Source organism: Chaetomium fimeti, assembly GCF_033439085.1.
Source record: "Chaetomium fimeti strain CBS 168.71 chromosome Unknown B0H64scaffold_1, whole genome shotgun sequence".
In the NCBI taxonomy this organism is placed as follows: Eukaryota; Fungi; Ascomycota; class Sordariomycetes; order Sordariales; family Chaetomiaceae; genus Chaetomium; species Chaetomium fimeti.
Window position 1 is genome coordinate 3,980,395 of NW_026944329.1, and position 27,506 is coordinate 4,007,900.

The 27,506-nt window shown below is 56.9% G+C and overlaps 9 protein-coding genes across 9 annotated transcripts; 4 read left to right on the plus strand and 5 right to left on the minus strand.

The window, feature by feature from the left end:
* Positions 1–3,059: 3,059 nt before the first annotated feature.
* On the minus strand, positions 3,060–6,819 carry B0H64DRAFT_303606 (uncharacterized protein; the record flags this gene model as incomplete). Its single annotated transcript, XM_062800117.1, has 3 exons — positions 3,060–3,686; positions 3,740–6,544; positions 6,607–6,819. Coding segments are annotated over 3 exons (3,645 nt in total), but the record flags the coding sequence as incomplete, so codon positions are not given.
* Positions 6,820–7,154: 335 nt separating this feature from the next.
* Positions 7,155–8,365, plus strand: B0H64DRAFT_382557 (ribosomal protein S17-domain-containing protein). The gene is made up of 4 exons (XM_062802881.1): positions 7,155–7,333; positions 7,416–7,538; positions 7,687–7,925; positions 8,014–8,365. The coding sequence occupies exons 1-4, from the start codon at positions 7,279–7,281 to the stop codon at positions 8,080–8,082; spliced, it is 486 nt and encodes a 161-aa protein (XP_062664593.1). The 5' UTR covers positions 7,155–7,278; the 3' UTR covers positions 8,083–8,365.
* A 614-nt stretch (positions 8,366–8,979) lies between these two features.
* Positions 8,980–11,588, minus strand: B0H64DRAFT_30256 (uncharacterized protein). The gene is made up of 3 exons (XM_062800111.1): positions 11,348–11,588; positions 11,003–11,269; positions 8,980–10,929 (listed from the first exon to the last, which is right to left on the minus strand). The coding sequence occupies exons 1-3, from the start codon at positions 11,384–11,386 to the stop codon at positions 9,061–9,063; spliced, it is 2,175 nt and encodes a 724-aa protein (XP_062664594.1). The 5' UTR covers positions 11,387–11,588; the 3' UTR covers positions 8,980–9,060.
* Positions 11,589–11,780: 192 nt separating this feature from the next.
* On the minus strand, positions 11,781–14,006 carry B0H64DRAFT_382560 (6-phosphogluconate dehydrogenase). Its single transcript, XM_062802882.1, has 4 exons — positions 13,802–14,006; positions 13,472–13,594; positions 12,844–13,399; positions 11,781–12,784 (listed from the first exon to the last, which is right to left on the minus strand). Exons 1-4 carry the CDS (start codon positions 13,813–13,815, stop codon positions 11,909–11,911), a joined length of 1,569 nt encoding a protein of 522 aa, XP_062664595.1. The 5' UTR covers positions 13,816–14,006; the 3' UTR covers positions 11,781–11,908.
* A 1,376-nt stretch (positions 14,007–15,382) lies between these two features.
* B0H64DRAFT_30366 (uncharacterized protein) lies at positions 15,383–17,000 on the plus strand. The gene has a single exon (XM_062800118.1). It carries the CDS (start codon positions 15,712–15,714, stop codon positions 16,828–16,830), a length of 1,119 nt encoding a protein of 372 aa, XP_062664596.1. The 5' UTR covers positions 15,383–15,711; the 3' UTR covers positions 16,831–17,000.
* A 170-nt stretch (positions 17,001–17,170) lies between these two features.
* Positions 17,171–18,893, minus strand: B0H64DRAFT_313687 (triose-phosphate transporter family-domain-containing protein; the record flags this gene model as incomplete). Its single annotated transcript, XM_062800170.1, has 3 exons — positions 17,171–18,042; positions 18,103–18,397; positions 18,462–18,893. The coding sequence occupies 3 exons, from the start codon at positions 18,891–18,893 to the stop codon at positions 17,171–17,173; spliced, it is 1,599 nt and encodes a 532-aa protein (XP_062664597.1).
* Positions 18,894–20,660: 1,767 nt separating this feature from the next.
* On the plus strand, positions 20,661–23,243 carry B0H64DRAFT_30427 (Six-hairpin glycosidase-like protein). Its single transcript, XM_062800119.1, has 5 exons — positions 20,661–20,961; positions 21,058–21,377; positions 21,443–21,956; positions 22,025–22,818; positions 22,892–23,243. Exons 1-5 carry the CDS (start codon positions 20,816–20,818, stop codon positions 23,158–23,160), a joined length of 2,043 nt encoding a protein of 680 aa, XP_062664598.1. The 5' UTR covers positions 20,661–20,815; the 3' UTR covers positions 23,161–23,243.
* Positions 23,244–23,400: 157 nt separating this feature from the next.
* On the minus strand, positions 23,401–24,669 carry B0H64DRAFT_30358 (uncharacterized protein). The gene is made up of 2 exons (XM_062800116.1): positions 23,912–24,669; positions 23,401–23,857 (listed from the first exon to the last, which is right to left on the minus strand). The coding sequence occupies exons 1-2, from the start codon at positions 24,495–24,497 to the stop codon at positions 23,553–23,555; spliced, it is 891 nt and encodes a 296-aa protein (XP_062664599.1). The 5' UTR covers positions 24,498–24,669; the 3' UTR covers positions 23,401–23,552.
* A 626-nt stretch (positions 24,670–25,295) lies between these two features.
* Positions 25,296–27,465, plus strand: B0H64DRAFT_382571 (TAFII55 protein conserved region-domain-containing protein). The gene has a single exon (XM_062802883.1). The coding sequence runs from the start codon at positions 25,710–25,712 to the stop codon at positions 27,288–27,290; it is 1,581 nt and encodes a 526-aa protein (XP_062664600.1). The 5' UTR covers positions 25,296–25,709; the 3' UTR covers positions 27,291–27,465.
* Positions 27,466–27,506: the final 41 nt, after the last annotated feature.

Here is a 27,506-nt window from a genome sequence, read left to right on the forward strand (position 1 = left end):
CAAAAGAAGACGGAGAGTTGGTAGAGGGCATAGACTGCGTAACATGTTAGCCATTCCGATCGCGTTTTTGCTCAAAGGAGATCAGGAGGTCTGATTGCTCGATGAGTTCACAACAATCAAAAATGGCTTACTGGACATGGCGATGCGGACGTAGTCCGCGATGGACCGCTGCTCAAAGATGAGCTCGCCCATCACCTCGAAGATGTTGGTGTCCTCCCCGCACATCTCGGTGCCGAGGACGACGAAGAAGATGCCCGCGAGGGCGACGAGAGCGGGTGTCGAAAGCATTTCTATTAACCAAGGGGCCATCAGGTTAGCCAGGCTGTTTTTGCTTGCCCGCCTCGCGCAATGGACCGACCGACCGACTCGTGGACTGGTCGAGCGACCAATGTGCCAAAAGTCGGCGGTTTCTCGACGCGAAAAGTCGAGGAGATAAACACATACTGGTTGAAAGTCGAGGGAAGGCAAGGGAAAACGATCTTTCTTTGGCAAAATGACGCTTGAGCTGGCGATGTTGCTGTGGGAAAATAGTTTGGACTTTCGTTTGGATGTTTTGGACTGAGAAAAGAAAGAGGAAATTTTGGAAGGGAAGAGGGAGAGGGAAAGGGAATTTATAGCTGTGGGCGAGGACGAGAATTCTGAGCATTCACTTCGGATGACAATAATAAAGCCCCCCTCTTTCCTACTGCTTTTCACACTTATTCACAGTGTTCACTGTGTGGCATGGTGGAAAGTCACTGGGGCAACAAACAAGATGTGAATCTCCATCCGAACGCGCCGAGGCTGAACAGTCAAACAAAGCTCTGGAGGAGACCTTTTCTGACCTCATCAGAAACATTGGACGCGACAAGGTGGGCTCTGGGTTCTTGGACTCGAGACTCACTGGTGGGGGGTCAGATGTGACAAACGAATCAGATATTCAAGGTAGAAATTTAGTTCACTAACTTGTGAGGCAACTATTGCTTGCTATGAAACAAAGACATAACTCAAGGCAACCGTGTGATTATTTAAGATCCTCAGAGTCAATGTGGACTAGAAGGAAACTTGGAGTTTGGCAAGCAGCTGTTGATTGTGTGAGACACGGGCACAAGGTAACTAAAAGAAGCACCTGTTTACTAGCAGTATGTCAATTATCCAAGTAGAAATAACACTGCAACTCCGTATTGAGAATCTGCTAAGTTTGCTAAAGTTTGATCGTTACTAGTATTGCAGAAACTGTTCGGCTTCGAAGGATAGCATTGTCATCGAGGTCTTTTGAACGCAAAAAGCTCGCCGGATCCGACGTGTTCCTTCCAACGCGCCCAATCTTGAAGTTTTGTTTTGAACAAGTGCCATATTTTATTTTGTGAATCGCAAAGTAGGGCATCCCAAGTCTCGTATATGCTAGCTAGCAGCTGCGATTAAACATTCGGCCAGGGCAGCACGATTCGCGTTACCAGAAACGAAAATGAAAGAAATACAACAACACAAGGGACTATTATCTCTGTATCGTATTATAGGCATCATTTATCGCTGGGTCCTCTCTTGCTACCTAGGTAGCTAACTCGCATTATTTGTGACCAACTCGAGATTCAGGGGCAAAAGCTTGGCATCAACATTTGGTATTCTTGTAATTGTTCGAGCCTGAACAATAATGAACAATACAAATAAGCAGCAGATGCCCTTGACAGGTAGGGAGTAATATTCTTCGAAGAAGCTCAATCCTAGTCTCACAGAAAGGTACCTACCTACGGCGGGTGATGGTGATATTTGGGAGCCTTAAAGGCTGGTAAAATGTGCCAACATTGGCTAGGAACATCGTGAGACGCGCGTTTGATAAATATCTGATGACCGGAGTGACGGTTGTCTGACTCTGAATATTATCTTCATTTTTATGGAAAATGAAAGTGGTTGTCAGTTTTCCTCTTCGCCGCCGACAAGAGTTGTCATGATGACCTGACGTTAAATATCGTTGCGCGGGGCAACGCGGAGCCGCAACACCAGGCAACGGCGGAGAAGGGGAAGCATCATGATGCGTAAAATGGAACCCCGCCTCAAGGGAGCGGTCAGAACTCTAAAGATATAGAAGACGCACGTATATATTTCCATAATCATGATATAAATCCATTCGTAACAGGGTATTATCGCATTTCAACCTGGGCTTCCCGCGCCGTCGCACCCAACCCATGCCAACCAACCATGCCAACCCAGTCAATAAAACACCAAGCAAGACCGTCCCCTCCCAACAAACCCAGACAGCTCCATTTCACTGCCTCTGCTTCCCCTTCGCCAACAACTTCTGATACAGCTCCAAAACCGCCTCATCCCACCCCATCTCCCCACCCTCCTTCTCCTTCCCCCCCTCACCCTCACCCTCACCCTTCTCACCACCACCCCCAACCCTCCCAATCCTCCCCGCCAAAAACTCCGTCATCTTCCCCACATTAAACGGCTCCCCATACACCACCCGCACCTCCGGCACAGCCACCACCTCCACCCCGGCCCCACCACCACCACCACCACCACCACCATCCCCGCCGCGCGCGCTCAGCGTGAGCACGACCTCGACGCGCGTCTGTAGCGGCGCGACCAGGACCGACGCCGTGACAGCCACCGCTGATGAGGTCTCCGACAATGGCGTGCCATCCGCTGTGCTGGTAGCAGGAACGACGGCGGCGGTGGTTGGGAAGGAGAGGTTCAGCCGGCGGATGTGCTCCGTCACGGCGCCGGCTTGCTGCCAGGTGGTGCTGACTGTGCGGAGGAGGCGGCTGGGGGAGGTGGGGGGGTTGGTTTGGAGGTGTTCGCGCAGGTGGCGCAGGAAGAATTCTTTTTCGGGGGGGCATTGTGCGGGGGAGTCGGCGATGTAGTGTAGGTGGATGGGTTGTTGTGGCTGCTTCTTTTGGGGCTGCTGGAGGGAGGCGAGGTCGAAGATGAGCTCGATCTCGCGCTTGTAGCGCATCGTGAGGGTGGTGCCGGCGATGGAAGAGAGGGCCCACCCGTGCTGCTTCTCGATCGCGTCCGTTTGGGCTGCGTGCTGTTAGCGTGGGCTTTTCATGGAGGGCCCGATGTGTGGTCGCTAGCTTACCTTTGTGCTTGCTGATCTCCTCCGATGACCACCCTCGGCACTCCTCACGGATCTTGTCGGCCTCTCTAATCTCTTCTAGATACTGCTGTTTTTGTTGCGTGAGTGCCTCGAAGCCCTGGACAGACTCGTCGAGTTCTCGCCGGAGCTCTGCGAGTTTTCTTGTCTTTTCCTCAATGCTCTTATCTACCGACGCGAGCTCGCTTCGTGCATCCTCAAGGTCCTGCGGGTCGCAGTCCGCAAGCTCCTGTGCCACGGCCTCGAGGTCCCCGTGTTCCAGCTCCAGTGCCTCAAAGCGTTTGACCATATCAGGCAAGATCGACGCTATAAGTTCCTGTTGCTTCGACAGCAGCTTATCGTCGTTGTCCATGCCCTCTGCCGTTTTCAGCAACCCCTCCTTCAGGCCGTCCTGCAGCTTCATACGCCACTCGTACCACATCGCCTTGCTGAGCAGTCTCGCGTGGGTCTTGACGTTCTTGAATTGGTTGTCCATCAAGACCTTGAACTCAGGCGACGCCGTCATGTACTCTCGGAAGAGCGGCGGGTTCTCTTCGAAGGTCTCGGTCTCGATCTCGTGAACGATGCGGCGGCCTTCAGAGATATATTTCTTCAACTCGCGGCAAGACTATGTAGAGTTAGTATCCCGTCACTAAGCATTAAGAAGGGACTGTTCCTTACGTGCTGATACAATTCTAGCATGGGCACGGTGCACGCGCCCGCAACGACGCATCTCTCAAGAGACAAGTCATCTTTCGTATCCGCAGCGGTACTTTCCCTCGACGAGCCCGGAGCCACCGTATGCCTCCGCTTGGTCGTGGTCAACTCCATGAAACGGATACTGGTCATGTTGAGGAAGTCTTGCAAGTGAATACGTTCCCCATCCTCGTCTTGCTGCATTTCGCCTCCATCCATTGGGGTAATGTGATCGAAATCAACTGTGGTCGTCGCCTGGTTGTCACCAGCACCCCTAAATCGGTCTTGGTCTCTGGGTGTTGTCGCTCTCTGTGGAGAGCTTGCCACGGTCGGCGTGGCATTGCCGGTATCCGGGAGCCCCGACGGCCTGATGCTGGATCGTGTTTTTCTGCCGGTTGTAGTCTCGGCCTTTGATGGCGGTGACTGTAGCCTGATGTTTTTGACCGGACTGCCCTGATGCCCCTTGAGGCGCTTCACACCGTCCGTTTCCTCCCAATCCTCATCATCTTCGAGCTCGGCTGGCCGCTTGCCCAAGAGGCCCCGGGCACTGCCTACGTGGAGGCTCTTCCGCCCTCGGAGCGGGTTCTTCTTGGGACTAAGTCCTTGAATCATCTCCATCAGGTTGAGGGTTCCTTCGCGATCATCCTGAGAGCTATTGAACTCCCTCCTGCTGTCTTCCTTCTCTTGTTCATCCTGCTGCTCCCTATCGATTTCAGCTTCCAGCTCTCGCGGATCCGCAAAGGCCACGTTTCGCCGAGGGTTTGCAGGCTGGCTAGGCACAAAATCGTGGGCTGCTTCCCCGATGGACTCTCTGCGGTCGAAGATCTCCGCAACTCGTGGCGATCCTAGGCCAGGCCGGTCAGCACCGACTCCTGACAGCCGCCGACCCTGCGGTGTGAGAACGACATTAGGTGTGCTGACCCCGGTACTGGGGTCTTGATGAAAAAGCTTCAATTTGGCGGGCGAGCGCGGCGTAGCCTTGGCCGGAGACGAGAGATTGCGCATAGGTGAACTGGACTTGCTGCCAAATACCGAGGGCGGTGTCTTTGCGGGGCTTCGCCGTGCCTGTGGTGTGGTCCTCTTGGGCGATGGGGTGCGCCGCATCGGGGAGCTGCTAGGTTGTACCGGTGGCTTTGCGACCGGCGAGGCTGCGGGTGAGATTGCGCGGGGTGGGCTGCGACGAAGTCCCCTCCCTTGAAATGGCGAACGCACAGGGCTGGTATTCTCCTCCGCAACGTAAGTAGCTGGGCGTTTTGGGGATTGTGAGCGTTCAGCGGTTGATGTGATGGAGAGATGAGGCTCGTCAGCTTCCTGCTCCATAATCTTCCTGGCGGCGGTACGCGCTTCTGGTGTGGATGCCGACTTGATGATACCTCCCACAGCCATTGTCATATCCATCCCCATGGTTTGATCTCCGTCCCCGTCCTCCGCCTCGACGGGCAGAATCCGACCCACACCCACTGTCACATCCATCATGGCCCCGTCCTCATCATCATCCTCTGCAGCTATTGTCCGCCGCCGGCTGTTCTGCCTTCCGCCCGGTAGAAGACCACCCACAGCGGTCGTGAACTCCATAGACATGTCTTCATTAACTTCGGTGTCGTCACGACTCCCGTCAGATACTCTGCTCTGTTGAATCCCACCGACCGCCGTTGTAAAGTCCATGGTCTGCTCGTCGGCCTCATTGTGCTCCGGCTGAACATCGGGGTTGACGGATTTGCGGCGCAAGAACGCCTTGGCTTTGGAAAGGATTCCACCGAGGGCCGTTGTGACGTCCATAGATAGATCCTCGTTGATTTCATCGCCCCTGTCGGGAGACGGAAGTTGGGGGTATAGAATTCCACCCGCCGCGCTAGTCATGTCCATATCCATCTCCATCTCCATATCCGAGCCCTGGTCGCTAGCACCGCCGTCAGGGGGGTGGCTCGATTGCACGTTGCTTTGGTTGATGCTCTCCTGCGACGGGTTCTTTCTGCCCCACCCCGCAAAGCCCGCGATGACTTCCTCGTCTTCGTCGATGCTCTGAGTGACAGCCCGCCGAGCAGCGAGCCGAAGATTCTCATCCAGACTTCCAGACGTGTCACCACCAAAAGCGGACCTGGGCGAAGCCGTCGATGCCGACGTCATCTCTTCTGCGTCGACCGTCATGATGGTCCCATCCTCGTCGCTGGAGCCTTCCATTTCTACTGCTTGAATTTCGGCGTGCTCAAAGTCGGAATCGTAAACTGTAGAGGCAATGGTATCGTCGGATCCATATGTAGATGACGCCGCAGAGCTCCGCCGACGGTTCCGTTGATGAAGGTCTCTCTGGTTGGCTGGGGATTCGTCGGCATGATCTTCCTCTATATCATCCGGCGGTGTAGATGGCGGGTCCGAATCGGGGTGTTGTTGCTGTTGCTGCTGCTGCTGTTGCGCGGGGGGTTGTCCGGCGGCCGAAGATGCTCGGCGCGTGGCGTCGGTAGAGGTGGTGGAATCTTGCATTTCCTCAAGATCGTGGAAAGTATGTAATGTTGCCTCTGCCGCAAATGACACCCGGCGGTTGGCGAGCGACTTCCTCCTTGCTTCTCTCCTGTCCTTTGTCTCTTTTTCAAGCTGGGCACGCTCCCGCTCCTCCCGTTCCCTCGCCGCAGCCTGCTGCTCCTCCTCGGTCCGCAAGGCAACCTTAGTCCCCCCGGCATCGTTCCCGGCATCGTTGCTTCCTGACGCTTGCTTCGGCTTGAAGGATGGAATATCGGGGATCAATGGTACGGTGGGTTTCAGAATGGATCGTGGCGTTGCGACAGCTAGGGACTACCGAGGGTTAGCAATCGACTTCAATCGCAACCGGTGTCAAGGGACAGAATAAAACTCACAGCTCTGCGATTGCCGTTGCCCATCTTAAGGGGATCGAGCCCGCCGGGTCCCATGCTTTTGCTCCGAGATTTCTTCCTAGTGCCGCCCGTGGCGCTGCCCACATCGAGTGTCGCATTTTCCTTGTCGAGTGTCCTCCTCGTTGATGGGCCGCCTCCGATGGACTTTCGAGTTCGACGCGTTGCCGGAAGCGTAGCTTCGCCTTGTGGCGCCATCTTCACTCCCTTGATCTCCCGCGCGTTTTATGTGTGTTGCGGTGGACGGGAATCCGTAGAGGTGCTGGGCCGTTTTGAGACGCGACGCGAACCCTGAAAGCTCGCGACGGGTCGTTTTACGGCAGAGGGGCAACTTGTTGACGGTCCGGCAACCCTTGATTGGCCAACACGGCGAACGTCAACAGAAGGTGTGCATCTGCCCCACTCGGTCACCAGGCGAAAGAGCTGTCTGCCAAAACCGCTGTGTGAAAGTGGGGCTCAAAGAAGGAGTCAGTGGCAGTCTCGAAAAGTCGTTCAAGCGTCCGTGCACTCGGGCACGTGAAAGGATGGCCCGAGCTTTCTGCACAATCGTAGCCCAGCAGTGTGCAACACCCACAAAATTCAATAGGCAAAAATTCCGAGAATTTCGACAACCGCCCCTCGACACCAGTACATCTTGGTCCACGCCCAACCGACAAGATGGCTACCGAACTGACCGTCCAGAGCGAGCGCGCTTTCCAGAAGCAGCCGCATAGTGAGTTTTCCTCGAAATGGCTGCATTCGAGTGCAGCGAAGAAATGGCGATTTGGCGGGCACTGACGACGGCAACCCTACAGTCTTCCTCAACAGCAAGACCAAGGTCAAGTCTGCCCGGCCGGGCAAGGGCGGTCGGAGATGGTACAAGGACGTTGGTCTGGGTTTCCGGACCCCTACTACTGCCATTGAGGGCCAGTACATCGGTACGTAACGAAACACGCGCTCCCGGCCGATCGACTCGCTCCGATTCCACGCGACGACAATAACGCTTCGCCGACGAGAGAGGAATTGGCGAAAAGAGGAGGCTATTTTGGAGTAAAAAACAGAGGTTGACTGGTGTTTTCTCTGCAGACAAGAAGTGCCCCTTCACCGGCATGGTTTCCATCCGCGGCCGTATCCTGACCGGCACCGTTGTCTCGACCAAGATGCACCGCACCATCATCATCCGCCGCGAATACCTCCACTACATCCCCAAGTACAACCGGTACGAGAAGCGCCACAAGAACCTCGCCGCGCACGTGTCGCCGGCTTTCCGTGTCGAGGAGGGTGACCAGGTTACCGTTGGCCAGTGCCGGCCTCTGAGCAAGACTGTACGTGCTCGATATTCCTGTATCAATGGGCGGTCTCCTCGAGATGCAGCCCGGACCCGGCACAACAGAAACTGACTAGCTGAAACAGGTGCGGTTCAACGTTCTCCGCGTGCTTCCCCGGACCGGCAAGGCGGTCAAGAAGTTCAGCAAGTTCTAGAGGGTTGGCGGGTCTTTCCATTGGGCATTTCTGGCGTGGTTTTGCTTTGAGGGACTTGAACTTATCAGAAACGGGACGGCTAGGCAGGAAAAATAACTGCTCCGGAGGACATGATCATGTGCCATAGAGGCAGGTCTTTCTGAATGAAATCCGCCAAGTGAACTTAACAGGCGCTATGATACCCCCGCAAGGGCGATGTACTGTAGAACAGTTTCCGGGAGCTCGCAAATGACGAGCCCAGATGAGATTCACAGTCCTAAATCAACCACCACCAGTCAAGCCATCCGCTTGAGTCTTGTCAGTGCTCCTTCATGTGCATGAGGCGACATCCAACCCTTTTCCCCTGATCCTTTGAGCGAAGCAAGGGCTCTGTGGTCGTAAATAGCAAACAACAAACCCGACCAATGCGGATGCTTTCGATGGGAGCTTGTCACTCATAAAAGAGACAGCAGTCGGAAATTGACAGGCATAACTCAAGTTGAGACATACGGCCAATACAACAGCCACTCGAACGATGCCGCCCCGTTAATCTTGCAACCAGAACTAAACACCCAGATCAGGGAGAGAGAGAGGTGTAGTTGTATTTACAATTTTCGGATGTTCAACGACATTACTACACTCCAGTAACCAAATAACACGGCACCGAAGTCAAGCCAAGTCACCTCCATTTTCAATGACCGAGTCGATAACCATAGGAACATACACACACACGCAAACATACCGACTCACCGACTCAATTCTCAAACCCAAATCAACGGATACAAAATCAAAACGCAAATAAAATTTATCACGCCCCTTACTAAACCCACGCGCCATAATAGAGAGGTAGCAAGCAGCCCAAGACCAGACCACAAACCACAAACCACAAACCAACCACCCAAACAATATCACATAAACACACCTAAAAACCAGCACCACTTCTCCCTTCCCCTCAACCCCGATCTACCACAAAGGCCCCCAACCGGGAGGTAAATACCCCTACAACCCCTCCCCAGCCGGCGTGTCGCCGTCCGTGTTCCCCGCGTGCTCGACGCCGTGGAAGGCGTCCCCGAACGCCGAGTCCTCCAGGTCCAGGCCCAGCTCGTCGCCGCTGGGCGGGTCATAGTTGGCCAGCGCGTCGCCGGCCGTGTCGAGGTCGCCCAGCGAGCTGAAGTCGTTGTTGTCCGCGTCCAGACCGGTGGTGGTGGCGGTGCCGCCGGGTGTGGCGGCTGCTGAGACGGGCTTGCTCTCCTCCGCCGTGGCGGTGGTGGTGGTGGTGGCGGCAACGGTAGTGGTCGGTTGGGTTGTGGCGGCAGTGGCTGCTGCTGCTGGGGGGATGGCGTCGTCTTTGGGGACGACGACCCAGTCGCCGCTTTCGGTGCCTTGGTCGGGGGCGGTGGCAGCGTCTTTGGGAGGTTCCGCATCGGCCATTTGGATGTCTTGTTGTGGCGCTGGGGGCTGGGAGACGGGTGCAGGTGCAGGGGAAGGGGAGGGGACATGGAGGTTGGACGGGGTGGCCGCGCTGGAGGGGATGGCGGATAGGTGGGGTTGCGGGGTTGGGAAGTTGTTTAGGGGGGTTGAGGTGGACGAGAAGCCGGTGTGCATATCCAAGAGCCCGGCCGCCGTGCCGCCCATGTCGATGTCCGAGTCGCTGATCAGGACTCCGGACCCGGCTTGGGATGGCTGCCGGGACATGGCGCTCGCGGGGTTAACGCCTGCTGGCGCTTGGGGCTGCGGTTGCAAAAGTTCCGGTTCGGGTGCCGGCTGCTGATAACCGCCGTCCTGAACGCGGTGAACGTCGTTGACGACAACGGCCCGCTTGCTCACGAGCTCCTCGACACGAGCAACGATCTCATCGAGCGACTTGGACGCCCCCTGGTTCCACTGGCTGCCAGCTTCATCGCCATCCTCGAGCCGCCCCTCAAGCCGCCAGATCTCGGCCCCGGTGCCTTCGATGGCACTGCGTAGGTCTTGTTCCGCATGCTTGATTGCGGCGTTGCCTTTGAACTTTGCCATTACCGCCGCGTGTTGCGCTCTGAGTTGCTCATTCTCGGCCGCGATAGCCTCATTTCGCGTCTGGACCCGCTTGCGGAACTCGGCCGCGAGACCTTCTCCGAGGTGGCCGGTATATGGCTTCTTGGGGCCCGCAGAAGACGCATCGCCCCCTTGAGCCTCAAATATCCCCTCGGTGAGTGAAGCAAGCTCGCCTTTCCGTCCCAGGCCAAGATCCGCCGCCTCGATCTGGCCGATGCGATACGGGGAGGACAGTATCTCCTCCATCCACTCGTGGTTTTGTTGATACCGAGTCATGCTCAGCTCGCGCGGGCTCAGATGATCGAACATGTCGCCGCGGGAGATGTCTTCCTCGTCATCAAACGCAGTTTCGTTGCTCTGGTACCCTGCACCCATCATCTGGGCCTGGTGACCCGCGGGAGCATGCCCGCCCCTCCTCTTGGGTGTAGGGCCAATGGCTGGACCCGCATGCGGAGGGTAGGCCATAGCTTGCGGGACGTGGCGTTGCGGCATCGGTGGTGCATACATTGACTGGCCTCGCTGAGGGAAGGGAATCTGTGGCCAGTTGACCCGGTCGGACAGCATAAATTCCTTGCGTACAATCTGTCCCATCTGGAACAGATGTTGGCGGAAGCTGAGAATCGGTTGCATCGGAGGCGGAATGCCAATCGCGTTGGCAGGCATTCGGTCAGGCTTCTCGGCCGGCCCATAGTGGACGATCCAGAGGTTGGGGTCGACCTGGGGCACGTTGGGAATCGGCACCTGGGGAGGGCAAAGCCGGAAGCGCCGCCTTGAGTGCACCGTATACTGCTCACCCATGCGGTAGCCAGCCCTCTGGAAGTAAATCTCGAGTCCCTATTTCATCCAGTTAGCTAGCACACCTAGAGCCCAAGGGGCAGCGTCCCAGCCGAAGGAGGGTTGCCCTTACCAAGCCATTGCCTGCGCTCTGTTGGTAGGAAACTTCGGGTCCAGCCCACACATATCCGTCGCTGGCAAATTCATTGCCCCGGCGAGCAGTCGGCTGCCAGGTAAGGAAGATGGACCCGTCGGCCGGGCATTCGAGGTATGTCCAGTAGAAGGGCGCGGTGTCCCGAGCGATCTTTGGCGCTTGCAGAAGCCATTTCGTTACTTCGGGCAAGTCGACCCTCGGCATCGATGCATATCGAAATGTCGACAAAAGATGCACATGCGGGAGCTGTGGTGCGAGGAGTTAGCGTCTTCACGACGAGGGGTGTGGGTGGGTTGGCGGCCCATCACCACTGCGCAAACATACCAAGTCCCCATGGACGTTCTGGCTTGGATCACCAGCCATTGTCGATCCCGGCAATGATGGTTTGGCTCAATGAAATTCTTTAGGATGGTGGTAGAGCTATTTTATGTGGGACCCAGGTCGGCGAAATAGTGTTTTGGTCTGAAGCAGAATCCTAACTTGGTGGTGTAATGAATGGATTGGGGTCTTGTCGCGGGACCCAAGCTTGGAGTTTGCGCTGGAGTCGCGCTTTTCGCGAATTGACCTGCGCTGCAGCGCTTCCAGGACACCTGCAAAATTGCCAAGCCCGAGCCACAAATGTCCGTTGTCAGGTCACGTGGTTTCCATGATCATTGTGAGCCGAAGATGTGGGACCTCCTGGCTCGCCGAGAACCTCTGGGGCTCGGAACACTCAACAACCGGGGAACATGGTGTTATCATCAAGATTTGGATTGAGTTTTGGGCATTCATTGATAGTATTTTCTATCTCCGTTTTACTTTACGTTCATTTCGTAAGCTGTCAACCCAGAAGGCATTTCCATCATTAAACAGCAAAAACAACAACAACCCTTCCTATGATTTGATTTAAGCCTGGTATGTCGACGCCGCAACATTGCCTCCACGGCCGGTCCAGTTGACGTGGATGTCCTTGCCCTCCTGGTACTTGGCGTTTGCCGCCTCCGGCTTGATGCGGAAAGTGTGGGCACCGAAGTAGTCACGCTGCGCCTGCAGCAGGTTGGCGGGCAGGTCCTTGGTGCGGTAGCCGTCGAACCACGACAGGGCCGTGGAGAAGGCCGGGGACGGGATACCGAGCAGGGCAGTCTTGGCAACGACGTCTCTCCAGCCGGGCTGCGCCTTGTGGATGGCCTTGTTAAAGAAGTCGTCGAAGAGGAGGTTCTCGAGGTCGGGGTTCTTGCGGTACGCCGCCGTGATGTCCTTCAGGAAGACGGAGCGGATGATGCACCCACCGCGCCACATGAGGGCGATCGACGGCTTGTTGAGCGTCCAGCCGTACTCGCGGGCAGCCTCCTGCATGAGCATGAAGCCTTGGGCGTACGAGATGATCTTGGAGGCATAGAGGGCCTGCTCGAGGTCGTCGAGGAACTGCTCCTTGTTGCCCTCGAAGGTGCTGACGCGGCCAACAAACTCGAGCTTGCTCGAGGCCTTGACACGCTCCTCCTTGATGCCAGACAGGCAGCGGGCCAGGACAGCCTCGGCGATAAGAGTCACGGGCATGCCAAGGTCCAGCGCGTTGACGGCGGTCCACTTGCCGGTACCCTTCTGGCCAGCCTTGTCCAGGATCTTCTCGACGAGCGGGGTGCCATCGTCATCGTTGTAGTACAGGATATCCCGGGTGATCTCGATCAGGAAGGAGTCAAGAACGCCCGTGTTCCACTTGGTGAAAACGTCACCGATCTCCTTGCTGCTCATGCCGAGGCCACGCTTCATGATGTCGTACGCCTGTGGAACATTGGTCAGTCTCGCGCTCCGCTAACAGGGGAGGCAAGGGCAGCACATACCTCGCAGATGAGCTGCATGTCACCGTACTCGATACCGTTGTGCACCATCTTGACGTAGTGGCCAGCACCCTCGTCACCGACCCAGTCGCAGCAGTCCTCGCCGTCGCTCTTCGCGGCGATGCTCTGGAAGATGCCCTTGATGTGGGGCCAGGCATCCTCGTGGCCACCAGGCATGAGAGAGGGGCCGTAGCGGGCACCCTCCTCGCCGCCGGAAACACCGGAACCGACGAAGCGGAGGCCCTTGGAAGCGAGGTACTTTGTCCTCCGGTTGGAGTCGGGGAAGTGTGAGTTGCCGCCGTCAATGATGATGTCGCCAGCCTCGAGGAGGGGCAGGAGAGTCTCGATCCAGTCGTCGACGGGCTTGCCGGCCTGGACGAGGAGCATGACGCGACGGGGCCTCTTCAGCTTGGAGACGAACTCCTCGACCGAGTGGGCGCCGACAATGGACTTGCCCTTGGCCTCGTTGGCAAGGAAGACGTCGACCTTGGACACGGTGCGGTTGAAAGCGCAGACGGTGTAGCCATGGTCGGCCATGTTCATGATGAGGTTCTGGCCCCTGCGCGCAGTCGTCAGCCTCCTGCCGGCAGCACCGGAGCTTCGGGGGAAGGGTTTGGGGGCGGCAACTTACATGACGGCCAGGCCGATGAGGCCGATATCAGCGCTGGCACCATCGTTAGCATTTTCCTGAGAGTGCAGCGACAAAGTGCCAGCTTTCAGAGCTCCGCCAACGTTAATGTTCGCTAGGCGGGCGCTGGAGGGAACTCAGTAGGTGGTAGAAAGAAAGCTGCCGTCCCCGCCGCGGGGCAGTCAACATCCGACGCGGCGCACCGCAAAGCAAAAGCAATGCGGGCTTCCAGCTGCGGCCGCAAATGGGTAATGCGCGAGTTGTTCGGAAAATGACTCCGAAGGCTGGGTGTTGGAGGGGCAGTGGCGGGGAGGTGGGGTAATTGGGACTTACACTGCGCCAGACATTGTGAAGGTTGTTTGCTTTGATGTCTTCGATATGTCGTTGACTGAAAGCGTGGTAACTGTGAGCTTCTCTGCTTGCGCAAGCTCGGAGGGGTTGGAAAGTGTGGTGTTGGAAGGGAAAGTCCTCAGCCAAGATGTCAATGGGGGGGAGATGGAAGGAGGAAGAAATGGAGCCGTGGGGTGGGAAAGTGCATGACGAAACTTTTAAAAGGAAGCGAGCTTCGATGTCGGAGGGGTCAATCGCGGGACTTCCAGCTAAGGTGACAGCCACTGAAGGCCACCTCTCTCACACCCTGCGGGTAATTACCTGACCGCGGGGGCTTACTCATTCATGACCTTGCCTCGTCTTCCTTTCCACCACCGGGGGCAGTTACGAAACACTCAAGCTGCCCCCTCGGGGCTTTGTTCGAATGCATCATCCAGTTCTTGGCCGACGCCCCCGACAGCCTTCTATTGTGCCTTGAGCTAGATCTTTCACGGGCCTGGACCTCCTTCAGCAGCTGTACCATCCAAGGAACGGTTACGGACCACCTCCTAACTTGACAATGAAGCCAGAGGTAACGATAACACAGGGTATCCCGGAACGGGAAGAGCTGTTGTTTTGACAGCAGGATCCGATCGGGTTGTCTGGAGCTCCGGCTTTGACGCGCAGAGCTACCTTTGCTATCCTGCTTGGTTGCTTGGTCGGATACACAGCACAATTGGCATGACTGAGCCTTTGTAAGGTTGCTCCGGAGGTAACAGGCAGGCACATAATGGCGTTATTTTTGCCCTCGTCAGACACAGAGTGCGTCGAATTGAGCATCCGTTGGTTTCGGACCCCGACGCCGCGCGCCAGGGAACACGGCACAGGCAAGCGGGTCACTCAGGGGACTCTGTTTGTTTCCAACTCCGAAAAGCCGCCATGCCAACTTCGGCAGCTTACAAAACAACAGCGTCTCCCATGTCGATTGTTGACAGTGCATTGCCGCCAGTCCCGAGAAGGAGCATTGAAGCGTTCCTCGGCGCAGTGTCATAGATTGGCACCGAGATATCGGCCCTTCCAACCGCGAGTCTCCGCGGATCGATCGGAGTTACACTGGCGGATGTGCGCCTCGGACATCAAGAGCGCGGGTTCTTGGGAGATGTTGCCCCCCACTGTCCGGACTCTGGCGGCGCTTGATAACCCCACCAAAGAGGGATTGCAGCGATGCAGTTGCTGACCCAAATTCCCGCACTTGAGCCATTGTGTTTGGAGCTAATGATTTCAGGCTCTTTTGGGTCGGCCAATGGGAGAATCCTTGGGCATGGTAGGGGTGAGGCGAGGAATTCTCTGCCTCCGATTGTCGTCCGTTTCCGATTCCGCTGTCTGGAAATGTTGAGCCAAGCGGCGCAAAACACCAACATGGGAGGGCGAGGAGGGGTCCAGTTGCCCCTCCATTGGGTGGAGGTTGGGGGCACACGAGGGAACATCCCACTCTGCATGAACGCGCTTGTTATCGTCACTTTGTGGACGGCTAAAAGAACAGGGTGCGAGGCCTCAAATAAAAAGTCACCGATTGACCTGTATGCACGGACCACAAACCCTTCCAAAACCCGTTCCTGCCCACGCCACATCTTTCAAGTTCCGAGTGTAAAAGTTCAGCCACTCGGCGCACCCTTGTGGCCCGGGGCCGCTGACACCGCAATTTCTCGGCGGCCAGCAACCTCCAAGCGCGTCGCCACAATCTTCTTTGCCTATCGCATCGAGTCGAGTCCCCTTCGCAGCTTTTTCGTGAGCCAGCCACAGCCAACTCGCCAACCCGATCGAAAGGTTGTAGGAGCAAAATCGCCGCCGGACTGGGCTCACAGGTACGTCACAATTACCGCGCATATATTGCTGCAGAATACATTTCCCCCGTCGGGCGCAAGAAATTCATCATGTCGTACCCGGGTCCTCCAGGTCATCCATCGCTCCCTCCGCGCCCGCCCGCCAGCAAACTCTCGGGGTTCAAGCCCGCTTTCACCCCAGCACAGGTAGCCCCTCCAGCCGTTTCGGGCTCGGGCTACACAGCACCGACGCCGTCATACCCCGGCTACGGGCCGGCCACGACATCCGCCAGCTATGGCGCACCTCCGTCTGCATCACCCTACGTGGGTAACCCTTCAGCTCCCGCCCTAGGCGCCGGCCGTGGGGGCTACGGCCAGACGGGAACATACAACTATGCGCCAGCACAAAACTACTCGCAACAGCCGCCGTCCTACTATAGCGCCCCAGCGGCCACCGGCAGCTACTCGACGCCGCCTCAAATCCGAAACCCGTTTCCGGCGCCGGACAGCGGGGCCACAGACTTCGACCCGGAGATGGCGGCGCAAATAGCCCAGTGGCAGAGCGCGTACATGCCCAAGGACCCCAACGACCCGGCCAGCAAACCCGCCGCCGCCAACGGGCGGGCGGGCACCGGCGCCCCGGGCGCCGCACAGGGCAGCACGGCAGAAGCGATCGACAGCACGGCGGCGAGCGGCGACCCCAACGAGAAGCAGAAAACGGTGTACCGCGAGGGCGGCGGCAAGAAGTGGCAGGACGACTCGCTGCTGGAGTGGGACCCGGCGCACCTGCGGCTGTTCGTGGGCAACCTGGCGGGCGAGACGACGGACGACTCGCTGATCAAGGCGTTCGCGCGGTGGAAGAGCGTGCAGAAGGCGAAGGTGGTGCGCGACAAGCGCACGACCAAGAGTAAAGGGTTCGGCTTCGTCAGCTTCAGCGACCCGGAGGACTTCTTCCAGGCCGCCAAGGAGATGAACGGCAAGTACATCCAGAGCCACCCCGTCGTCGTGCGCAAGGCCAAGACGGAGATCAAGCCGGCCATGGTGAAGGAGGATCGGAGGGGGAAGAAGAACCAGAGGAAGGGCGGTGGCGGGAATAAGAGCGGTAGTGGCATGGGGGCTGGGGCCGCGGATGGTGCTGGTGCATACGAGCCGCATCTTGGGCCGATGGGAGGGAGTGGCATCACCAAACCTGGGCAGAAAACGAAGGGAGGGCTGAAGCTGCTTGGCTAGATGGGTTCGTTGGGCGTTTATTTCCGTCTTCGAGCCGCCCGTCATTGCGGGATGGTAAAACTATAATAGACCAGCTTCTCCTAACCAATCTCAGATACCGGAACCCTCAGACTGGTATACTGTGTGAGAAAAGTGTGATATATCAGCGAGCCGAGCAAACAAGGGATGTTCTATAATGCATCGCCTGCTAGTCCAAACAGCTTAATGTGCCTGTCCCCAAGCCTTCTGCGTTCCTCCAACCTTTCGAAATACACCAAATCGAAAGCCAAAAAAATACGCAGGTTATGTGGGTATCATGATACTATGCCACTTTGAATCACGAGAAATGTATAATGCACGTTCAATCCCGACCTGTCCTCCCATCCCCTGACACGCGCCCAGCCTCGGGCGCCGTCGTCAGTTCCACCCCCGGCCCGGCAACGACATCCCCGTCAGCGGTGAACAGCACCGCGTCGGCATCCACACTCCGCCTCAGCAAACCCGCGTCCTCCTGGTCATCGTCCCTATCACTCCCACTGCCGCTGCCGCTCGGCGACATGTCGTCGTCCTCGGTAGCCAGGTGACCGCGGCGCACGTCGGTCTGCGCCTCGTTGCGCATTTTGTTGATCTTGATCCAATTGTACGCCGCAATGGCGGCGATCGTGACGACCAGGCCGATAATGTTGACGGCAGTCATGGTATCGCCAAAGACAATGGCGGCGGCCGAGATGGTAACGGCCTCCTTGAAGATGCCCGCGATGGAGAGGGTCACGACCGAGGTGCGCTGGAGCAGGGCGAACTCGGAGGCGGTCATCAAGAAGGCGATGACACCCGGGAAGAGGATGATCAGCGGGGCGACGAGCAGGCCATTCTTCTCGGCGATGGTCTCCAGGCCGGCGAGCAGCTCGCGGGGCCCCTCGACGGGGATGGCGATGCAGACGAGGGTGAGGAACATGACGGGGGCGAGGAAGAAGATGCTGGAGAAGGGGTTCGACGTGGCCGGGTTGCGGAGCAGCAGGATCTGGGTTAGGGCCCAGCGGAAGCCCGAGAAGAAGGCCGCCGCGATGACGAGCACGAAGCCGCCTAGCTTAAATTCGACCTCGCCTGCCACCATCATCACGACGCCCATGGTCATGGTGGCAATAATGCCTACGAGCTTCCAGGTCGGAGATTCGAGGCGGAAGAGGAAGGCGAAGATCAGGACGAAGGCCAGGGAGGAGGATTTACACATGGCTAAAGGGTGGGTATTAGACGGGTGGAGTGGCATGGGGGTTTGGCGTCAGCTCGACTTACTATAAAAGGTGAGGGTGATGAACTGGAGCGAAGTGTTTCCCAGGCCAATATCAAGACCGGTCGCCACGCCGCAGGGCCCAATTCTTGTGAGGTAGAACATCTTCGTCATGATGGGCCGTTCTGCTTCATGTCTTGACTGGCCCAGATCGGACCTGTAGCTGTTCTTCGGTCGTAGTGAAGGAAAAATAAACAATATCAACGACGCTAATGAAAACTGCACGAGGAAATGCACGGCGGTTGTGAACATAGGAAAACGAAAGTCGAGTTTGTCGGGTGAAAACATCCATTTGTTGTACTGAGCAACAGTTAGCAAGTCGGAGCGACATAAAACCATAACGGAGGGGGCATCTTATCCATACCAAGGATATCAATAAAGAGAAGAAGTACCAGAGCCCGATCAGAACGCCATTGATCAACAAGCTCTTGGCGACGCTGCGGTCTGCCTCGTGCTTCTCCTCCGGGGAGATGTCGTCACTGACTACCCGCTGATCGAGCAACTGGTTTCTCCTCTTCTTCCGCTTCTTCCTCCGCTTGTCTTTCCCCGTCAGGCCTGCCTCCTCATCATCGTGGAGGTCTTCGTCGGTAAAGCCACCCTCGTCGGTGTCGTCGAGCCGTGGAGTCTCCCCATCGCTGCTCTCTTCGACAATCTTGTCCTCGGGGTCCCCGCTGGCGGGTGTCCGGATTGGCTGAGACCTCGCTCCTGGAGAACGATGGCGACTATTTGAGGCATTGGCGGGATTAATCAGACTGCTTCGCCGGCGACGGTGGCCGGCTGGCGTAACGGCATCCATCTCGATGTCGTCGGGGCCCAGACCCGCGGTTGGGGATTGTGGATTTAGACCCGTCCGGGGGGGTTCGGGAACCGGTACAGCGGATACTCTGGGATCCTCCGCTCCGCTGGTGACTGCTGTCGCGTGTCCCAACGTTGAGGGCGCTGACGGGTGAGGAACGGCGTCTAAGGTGGCCGAAGAGCTCGAATTGACTTCTGCAATGGCAGTCGGCGGAGGAGGATCGGAGGACGAAATGTTCGATGAGAAAGGAACTGGCATTGTTTGGGCAAAAGATGAGGCCTCATCGTGGTCCAATTGTACAAGCGTGGGGAGGCGCCCTTCGGCAAGGTCAAGCCGGAGAATGCTTGCATGCCAGATGGGCAGATGAGCAGTGGAGTTGCCGAGCACGAAACGCGACGGGGATTGGCTTTGAAGGGCCCAGATGACCGGGATCCCGGTTGAGTCGAGACCTCGAGGGGCGTTGAACAGCCGTAGACAGCTGTTGGCTGCTGCAGTGGCACACCGCCAAGGTGCCCAGCCAAGACCACTTACATAACATTTCTAGCAGCAGATCGGAGAGTGAGCTGGCTAACTTGGCTTCCTGCCGCCTGCCACCTACCTCCGAATCTCCGGTTCAAGAAATTCACAGTTTCTCTCAAACCATGGCTTCCATTCTTTGGGCTTGGGTTCCAGGACGGTCGTATCCGCGAGCCTTAATTCTGAAAATGTGTTTCAGGTGAACGGAATGGCTCACTATATTTTTAACCGGGCCGGGGAGAAAAGACCCAGGTGCCAATTCTTCCGAACTGAAACGGGCGTCCATGTCGTAAAATTTGGAGCTTGAAATCGGGTAAAGAAGGGAGGACAACAGGTTTGTCTTGGGGAAAACCTGACCGCCTTTTACAAGAAATTCGACAACAGGTTACCTACTGTGTAGTACCTAATCTGGAGTTCCTTCACAACAAGTAACCTCGGGCCTTGTCAGCTTAGACGACAAACCTGTCGATTTACACAACTCTTTTGCTGGGACCTGTTCCCTCCACGGTCTCGAGATGGTCGAGCCAATGCCCGACCAGATTATTCTTTCTCTTGGGGCCAGGAACGATAGAGAGCGGACGATACGACCCGATCGAGCCTTACACGTGCTCGTGGAGACGTGCCTCAACTCTCACCAGCGTTGGCCTATCATTAGCGACTGACCTGAACTGGATGTTGCCACTGCCGCTCACAGCTGCATGGCCCACCGGGATTACTCAGGTCGAAGCTGCGTCATGGCTGATCGATTCAAGTTCCTCCACTTACACAAACTTCACGTAATCGATACTCATCACCGGCTTCTGCATGAACTTCCGCGCTTCAACATGTGCAGCACAAGACAGCATGCAACTACACAGTAAGGTGCTGACTCAGGTACCACAGCTTCAGCATAACTCTACTGCCTGCACAAGTACACCCCCCCGCATGACTCCAAGAGTCTAGATCCAGTTCCTTCCAAGTAGAGATGGCAAAGCTGGTGCTGGCGAGCTGCTTCGAGAATGCGAATGCGGGGTGATGCGGCTTGAACCGTAATGGGTGGTGCCCCTTTCTCTACCCCGCAAGTCGTGGGTGGGATAGTCGGGGATGGTGAATGCATCTCCAGGTTCCAAGTTGCTATAAGTCATCGCTAGGGTCCTCTTGGTCGTGTGCTGTGCTAGTACTAGTAGTCCCCGCCGGAAATCAAGAAATCAAGGTTGAGGAAGGAAGCTTGGAACTGGTGGTCCCTGATCATCCCTCCTCCCTTTGTTGGCGTCATTATCTCATTGGCTATACCAACATCCAATCCGGTCTTCCCTTCAGCTCGAGTTCATCTCAACACACACTACAAACCGAACGCAGCCTTTAGCTTGGGCTATCTCATACCTCACTTCGGAAGACATTCTTATAACATTTGTCTGTCTCTCACAATGGCTGCCCCTTGTGCGGCTCAGAACGAGAGCCAGATGCGGAAGTCGGGTGCTGGCTACCTCCCCATCGAGAATTATGGCCTGATTGGCAACATGAGGACCTGTGCTCTGGTTGGCATGGATGGTAGCGTTGATTTCATGTGTTGGTGAGTGCATTGTGCTCGTCGAGACGGTTTCGTGATTCCCATCCGAGCCTTCCGATAAACATGTTCTGTCTATGCCGAGTTACTCACACCCTTCAGGCCCGAGTTCGACTCGCCCTCGGTTTTCTGCCGTCTTCTGGACAAGGACAAGGGAGGTTACTTTAGTATCCATCCGGCTACCCATCTGAGCTGCACTACCAAGCAGCAGTATCTCCCGTCATCAAACATCCTACAGACCCGCTACATCCACGAGGACGGAGTCGTTGACCTCGTCGACTTCTTCCCCCGCCCAAAAAATGCAAAGGTCATCTCCAAGGGCCCCAAGCAGGGCGCCTACCGCGAGATGACCAGTGTTCAGGAGGAGCTCAAGCAGTGGCTAGTTCGCCGTGTCGAGTGTATCCGCGGCCGTCTCCAACTGGGTCAGTACGGCGAGTGGTTACAGAGGATGGACCTTCAGGCTGACAAATTCCCCCCTGACGGGTAGATGTCGAGATATTCCCTGCCTTTGACTATGCTGCAGAACCGCACACCACCACCGTGCTCCAGGAGGAAGGTGTCCCGCACAGCCGTCATAGCAAGACGGCAACCTTCCACAGCAAGGGTGTCAAGCTCCAACTCGATGTCAGCATAGACCGTGGCGAGGACAATGATAGCAGTTGGCCCATCGTCCGCTTCAAGAAGGTTTCGAAACCCGGCATGCTAGGCGAGGGCGTGGTCGCCAGCATCGATATCTGCGAGGGCCAGGCCGTGTCTTTCGTCATCCGGAATGATGTTGAGGACCACATCACCGAGAACATCACCAGCGCCGTGCTTGACACGCAACAGCACGACACCCAGACGTACTGGTACAACTGGATTTCCCAGAGCAAGTATAAGGGCCGCTGGCGCGAGGTCGTGGCGCGGAGTCTCATGATCTTGAAGCTCATGACCTACGAGCCGACGGGAGCCATCATCGCCTCCCCGACCTTCTCCATCCCCGAGGACATTGGAGGCGTCCGGTGAGACAAACCACCTTTTCCTAGATCCCTCCCCCCCATACTGTTCTAACGGACACACTGACCCCCAGATCAAGCAATTGGGACTACCGGTTCTCGTGGGTCCGTGACTCCAGCTTCACCATTTACATCCTGCTGCGTCTAGGCTTCACCGAGGAGGCCGACGCCTACATGGAGTTCATCAGCGAGCGCTTCCTCAAGTCACGCGTGTCCGACGGCGGGCTACCCATCATGTTCACGATCCGGGGCGACACCGACATCCCCGAGCGCGAGCTGACGCACCTGGACGGGTACCGGGGTAGCAAGCCGGTGCGGATCGGCAACGGCGCGGCCTTCCACCAGCAGTTCGACATCTACGGGGAGCTCATGGACGCGATCTACTTGTACAATAAGTACGGCAAGCCGATACACTGGGACCTGTGGTGCACGGTGCGCGAGATGCTCGACTTCGTGCTCACCATCATGAACCAGCCCGACATGTCCATCTGGGAGGTGCGCAACAACAAGCAGAACTTCACCTACTCCAAGGTCATGCTTTGGGTGGCCTTCGACCGCGGCCTGCGCCTGTCGGACAAGCGCAACTTCCCGTGCCCCAACCGCGCCAAGTGGCTGGCCGCCCGCGACGGCCTGTACGAGGAGATCATGGAGAAGGGGTACAACAAGGAGATGAAGTGCTTCGTCCAGAGCTACGAGAGCCAGACCATGCTGGACTCATCCATCCTCATCGCCCCGCTGGTCTTCTTCATCGCCCCCAACGACCCCCGCTTCCTCAACACCATGGACCGCATCATGCTGCCCCCTGACAAGGGCGGTCTGACCAGCACCGGCTTGGTGTACCGGTACAACACGGAGCTGTCGGAGGATGGTGAGTTATCCTTGACACCCTACCCGCCGTTGAAAAATATGAAAGCCAGCTAACATCCCCTCTCCCCATCAAGGCGTAGGCGGCCGCGAGGGTGCTTTCAGCATGTGCACGTTTTGGCTGGTGGAGGCCATGACCCGGGCGTCGGTGTACGAGCCGAAGTATCTGGTGCGGGCTATCAATTTGTTTGAGAACATGCTCAGCTTCTCGAATCACCTGATGATGTTTTCCGAGGAGATATCCCGCAGCGGCGAACAACTGGGGAACACGCCACAGGCTTTTAGCCACCTTGCTCTGATCAGCGCGGCTTTCAACCTTGATCGCGTATCGGAGTTCAAGAGATAAGGGGGATGTAGGCAGGTGCTTTTTTTTTTTTTTTTTTTTTTTTTGGGTTGTGTAGGGGTGCAGCGAGAACTGCTCTTGGATGACTCCATGCCGGTTGCCGTGTTTCAATAATATACTGCTGCATAGGTATGATAGTATCACTGTTGGTCTGCCCTAACACGGGGTATGTGTATTCCTGTCCCCGTGGGCTCACCGCCGGCGTTCAAGCCAAAGGGAGGTATTCTACGTAAGAATGAATATTCTGTATTAGCATCCAGTTCCAAACGCCATCGCTATGCTGCTTCGGTTTCCTATTTACTCTCCTCCCATCTTGTCACAACGCGGCCCTTCATTATCCCCATGCCTCCGTTGCTACAATGCCCTAACACACGTTGCCTATGAATCCGTTTGTCTCATGACAGATCCATCTCATCCGCAATGCTGCGATCGCCGAGCGAGCTCAGGCCCGAACTAGGCGGCCGTGAGTCTTCCCTGTCGCCATTCACGGAATGATCGCCATTCAATTCGCCGAAGTGATTCTGCAGGACCGGCGGCTCAGGCGTTTTCTGCCCCGCGATCCGCCTCCGCTCCTCCCAGACGAAAATACTCGGGCACTCGCCCCCTTCGACTAGGACGTCACCATGCTCGATGCTCCTGCCGAGTAGCGTGCCCAAGTATTTCGAGTCGTCGTCATTCTTGCTGTGTTTCTTTTTCAGGGCTGCTCTGCCGTCAGTACCTCAACCCGCCCACGCCGCCCAAAGGGAGAACTCACCATCCAAATAATCCCCCGCCTCATCCACCCCATCCAGCGCGATCCTCGTAATCTCCCTGTTGAGCGACCCCATCGCCCACGCGATAAAATTCTCCACGCCACGCACATCCTCCTCGCCCAGGTACTCCTGCTCCTCGGGGAGCCGCTCGGGCAGGAGGGCGCCGGCCCGCTGCAGCGCCATGCGCACGTCGACGATAGTCGGCGCCGGTATCACGGGGTTCACCGTCGCCGCTGCTCCCCCGCTACCGCTACCGCTACCGCCAACCCCAACACCAACACCAACACCAACCCCACCGGTGCCTCCGCCGTCGTTATCAGCGGTGCTACTACGCCTGCTGCTGCCGCCGCCGCCGATCCCGTTCTCGGTCCCGTGCGGCCGCGCCAGGAGCGCCGGCAGCGGGAGCTCGTCGTTGTTGTGGGCCGCGTAGACGGCCGTCAGCTGGCACAGGTGCAGGAAGTAGCGGGCGGCGAGGTCGGTGACGGAGTCGATGACCGAGGTCTTGGCGCTGTGGTAGCCCGTCGCGCGCAGGATCTGGAGGACGGCCGGGCGGAGGAGCGCGTGGAAGAGCGGTGGTGGTGGTGTCATTTTTTCTTTTTTTTTTGAGGTGAGGGGGGGTGTTGGTCGGTCGGTGATGTGATGGTTCTCGTGTGGTCTTGGGTGAGTTGGAGTTGAGAATGAGAAAAGGGTTGTCGTCGATGTCCGGATTAGATGACAGAGGTTCCTGCGGAGAAGTCGTGGGATGATTTCTGCTGGCCTAAGATGAGATACGAATGAAAACCTCGAAGCTGCTGTTCTCTCTTTCTCACTGGCAGGTTGCTCATGCAATAGAGGAATTGTTCATGACCGGCTCATCAACAATTTGTCCCTCCGAATCTCCCTCCCTCCGCCTGCGAAGCAGGGTTGTCTTGTTTCACCACTGTAAACAACCCGCTAATTAGGGTCAAAATATGTCACAACATCTGTCGAGGTGCGTGGTTGCCAGTTCCTCGAGGTATCTTGGTGGACGGCGTGTTGGATTTCAATTGTGCCCAGGTGCATCAGTAAAGTGGGTTTTCTGGCGCGTTGAACACGGGAGCGTGTGGGGCGGCCGTGGTGCCAAGATATCAACCAAGCCGCGGGCGCCTTCTGCGTTTTCTCTTGTCTTCCTGCCTTCTCCCTCTCGAACAATAGCAGGTCAATAGCACGCACGGGCATTGAGGAGAAACTGTAGGAAAAAGGGGAGTAGCTTAATACTGCAGACAAGGTGAGTTCCTCCGCATGGAGCAAACAGGCTGTAAACTACCGAGGTATATAATCAGCTTCTCCCTCCCTTCCCAAAGCTTTTTCGCACCTCAGCTGTGGTGACTCTTGCTTAAAGAACGAAGTCCCGTCTCGGACCCCACCACCTTCATCCTTGTCCCGCACCCCACACCCTGGGGTTCCACAGTCCACTTCAATCATTGCCAAGAACCCAGGCCACTCAACAGAGCCAGGGTTTATCAATCAAGTCGGCGCATCGCGTCGCATCTTCAGGTTCCGGAGATCAGCCATTCACCAACTGGCCAACCGCCGGCCATCACAAACCTCGAATCACGACCTCAACAGAACTACACGACGGCAACCGCGAGTCTTTTTCTTATCTTTGACCGTTCGTAGCCGCCAGCCACATCCTTTTCCCGGGGAGCAATCGACGTGCCAGCTTCTGTCGCCGAAGCCTCCCAATCTCGTACTTGAGCCTTCCCGCGACGTTTATCACGACGACCCCGTTTCCAGGTTTACACGGCAATCCTTTCGTCTTTCTCAGCACAGTCAGTCAGGATGGAGACGACACAGAAGCCGCCGGGGCCAAAGAAGCTGCCCAGCCTGAAAATTACCAACCGCGCAACTCCCGCTGGCGGTGGTGCCATGATCACTCCCAATACCTCGTTCCAGCAGTCCACGTCACCCACTCCCCCAACACCGTCCCAAGGGCCGTCAAAGATTCGCCTTGTTACGAAATCACAACCGTCAACGCCGGCCGAATCCCGCCCCCCGAGCCTCTCGTCACGCCCTACAGCAAACGGCTTGGACACAATATCCGCTGTACCGAAGATCACACAAACGAAAACGGGCAGAATCAGCAAGCCATCCGCAAAGAAGCGAACGAGAGAAGTGAGTGACGATGACGAGGACCGCCCTCTTCGTAACGGTACCACTCCACACCAGTCAAAGAAGACAAAAATCACTCTCAAGCCGACCACACCTGGCCTCGTGAGGCAACCGACGCTGAAGGTCAAACCTGTCGGCCGGATCCCACAAAAGCCTCTCGGCGAGGGCTACGATTCGGAGGCGGAGGATCGCGAGGTCGACCCGGTCATCGAAGAGCAATTCCTGTTCCGCATGCTGCCCGGAGAGCCCAGCGAGTACCTGCGAACAGCGATCCAAAACAAACAGATTGGTCTTCCCAAGTCACAAGGAGGTGCGGATTTCCAGGTTAAATGGCTGGATGACGAAGGCCGTCGCGCCGTGGTCACCGTCAAGGGTCAGCTGTACGCCGCCATTCTTCTGGATCTGCCCAGCATCACTGAGGGCATGAAGACCTGGGACAAGAAGGCAATGGTCAAGTCGTCGGACATCTGCCAGATGCTGATGGCTTTCGCTCAAGTCCAAAGTGAGGAGGAGGCCAAGACGGCACCCCTACCCAAAGCCGTCGAGCATGGTCACAGGTGGCCCCACGGCATCACGCCACCGATGCACGATGCGAGAAACCGTCGGTTCCGCAAGCGGCTTAGCAAGCTGGAAATCAAGAATAAGGAGGCTGAGGTCGATAGGCTGCTCGCGTCTGATCGTGAGGCTCTGACAGTCCGGACCGAGTGGATCGACAATAACAAAGACGGCACTGGGAACGAGGAGGAAGAGGAGGAGTACGAAGAGGACGCCGAGGGCGAGGCAGACGACTACTTCGGCGATGGCACCATGGGCCAACTGCCCGAAGAGGAGGAAGAATTCGAGGTCGATGACGCCGCTCTCGAAGCCGAGTTCCTAGAGGCCGTCGAGACACCACTCGTCGAGACCCCCGGGCTAGGAGTCGATGCCGCTACGCCCGGTACCATCGCCGCCCCCACGCCTGCCCCGCAGGCTGAGGAAGAGGCGGGCGACGCCGAGGAGGAGGAATCGGACGAGGAAGATGAGGAAGACGGGGACGAGGACGAGGACGAGGATGACGGCGATGAGGACGAGGCGGCGGCGGCGACGCGGAACGTGATTGCCAACCTCAAGAAACAACTTAAAATGTACGAAGTCCAGCTGGCGGCCTCGGTGCAACCCATCATGAGGAAGCGACTCGAGGGGAACATCAGGAACGTCAAGGCGGAGATTCTGCTCAAAAAGTCGTCTATTGGCGAGACGGAGGAAGATTAGGGTTTTCGAGAAACCTGGGCCTGCGCTTTGCAGGAGGGGTTATCACTAGGTTGCTTTTAAACCCAGCGATGCAATGTAGCCATGGCCATGCGAGCAGTAGGTTAACCGCCCATGGATTGGCACCTTATGAACTTAAAAAAATACAATAATGACGACCGAAGTCGATGCAATGGTGTACTTGTGCCAAAAGATTACATACAATACACAATGTTTGTA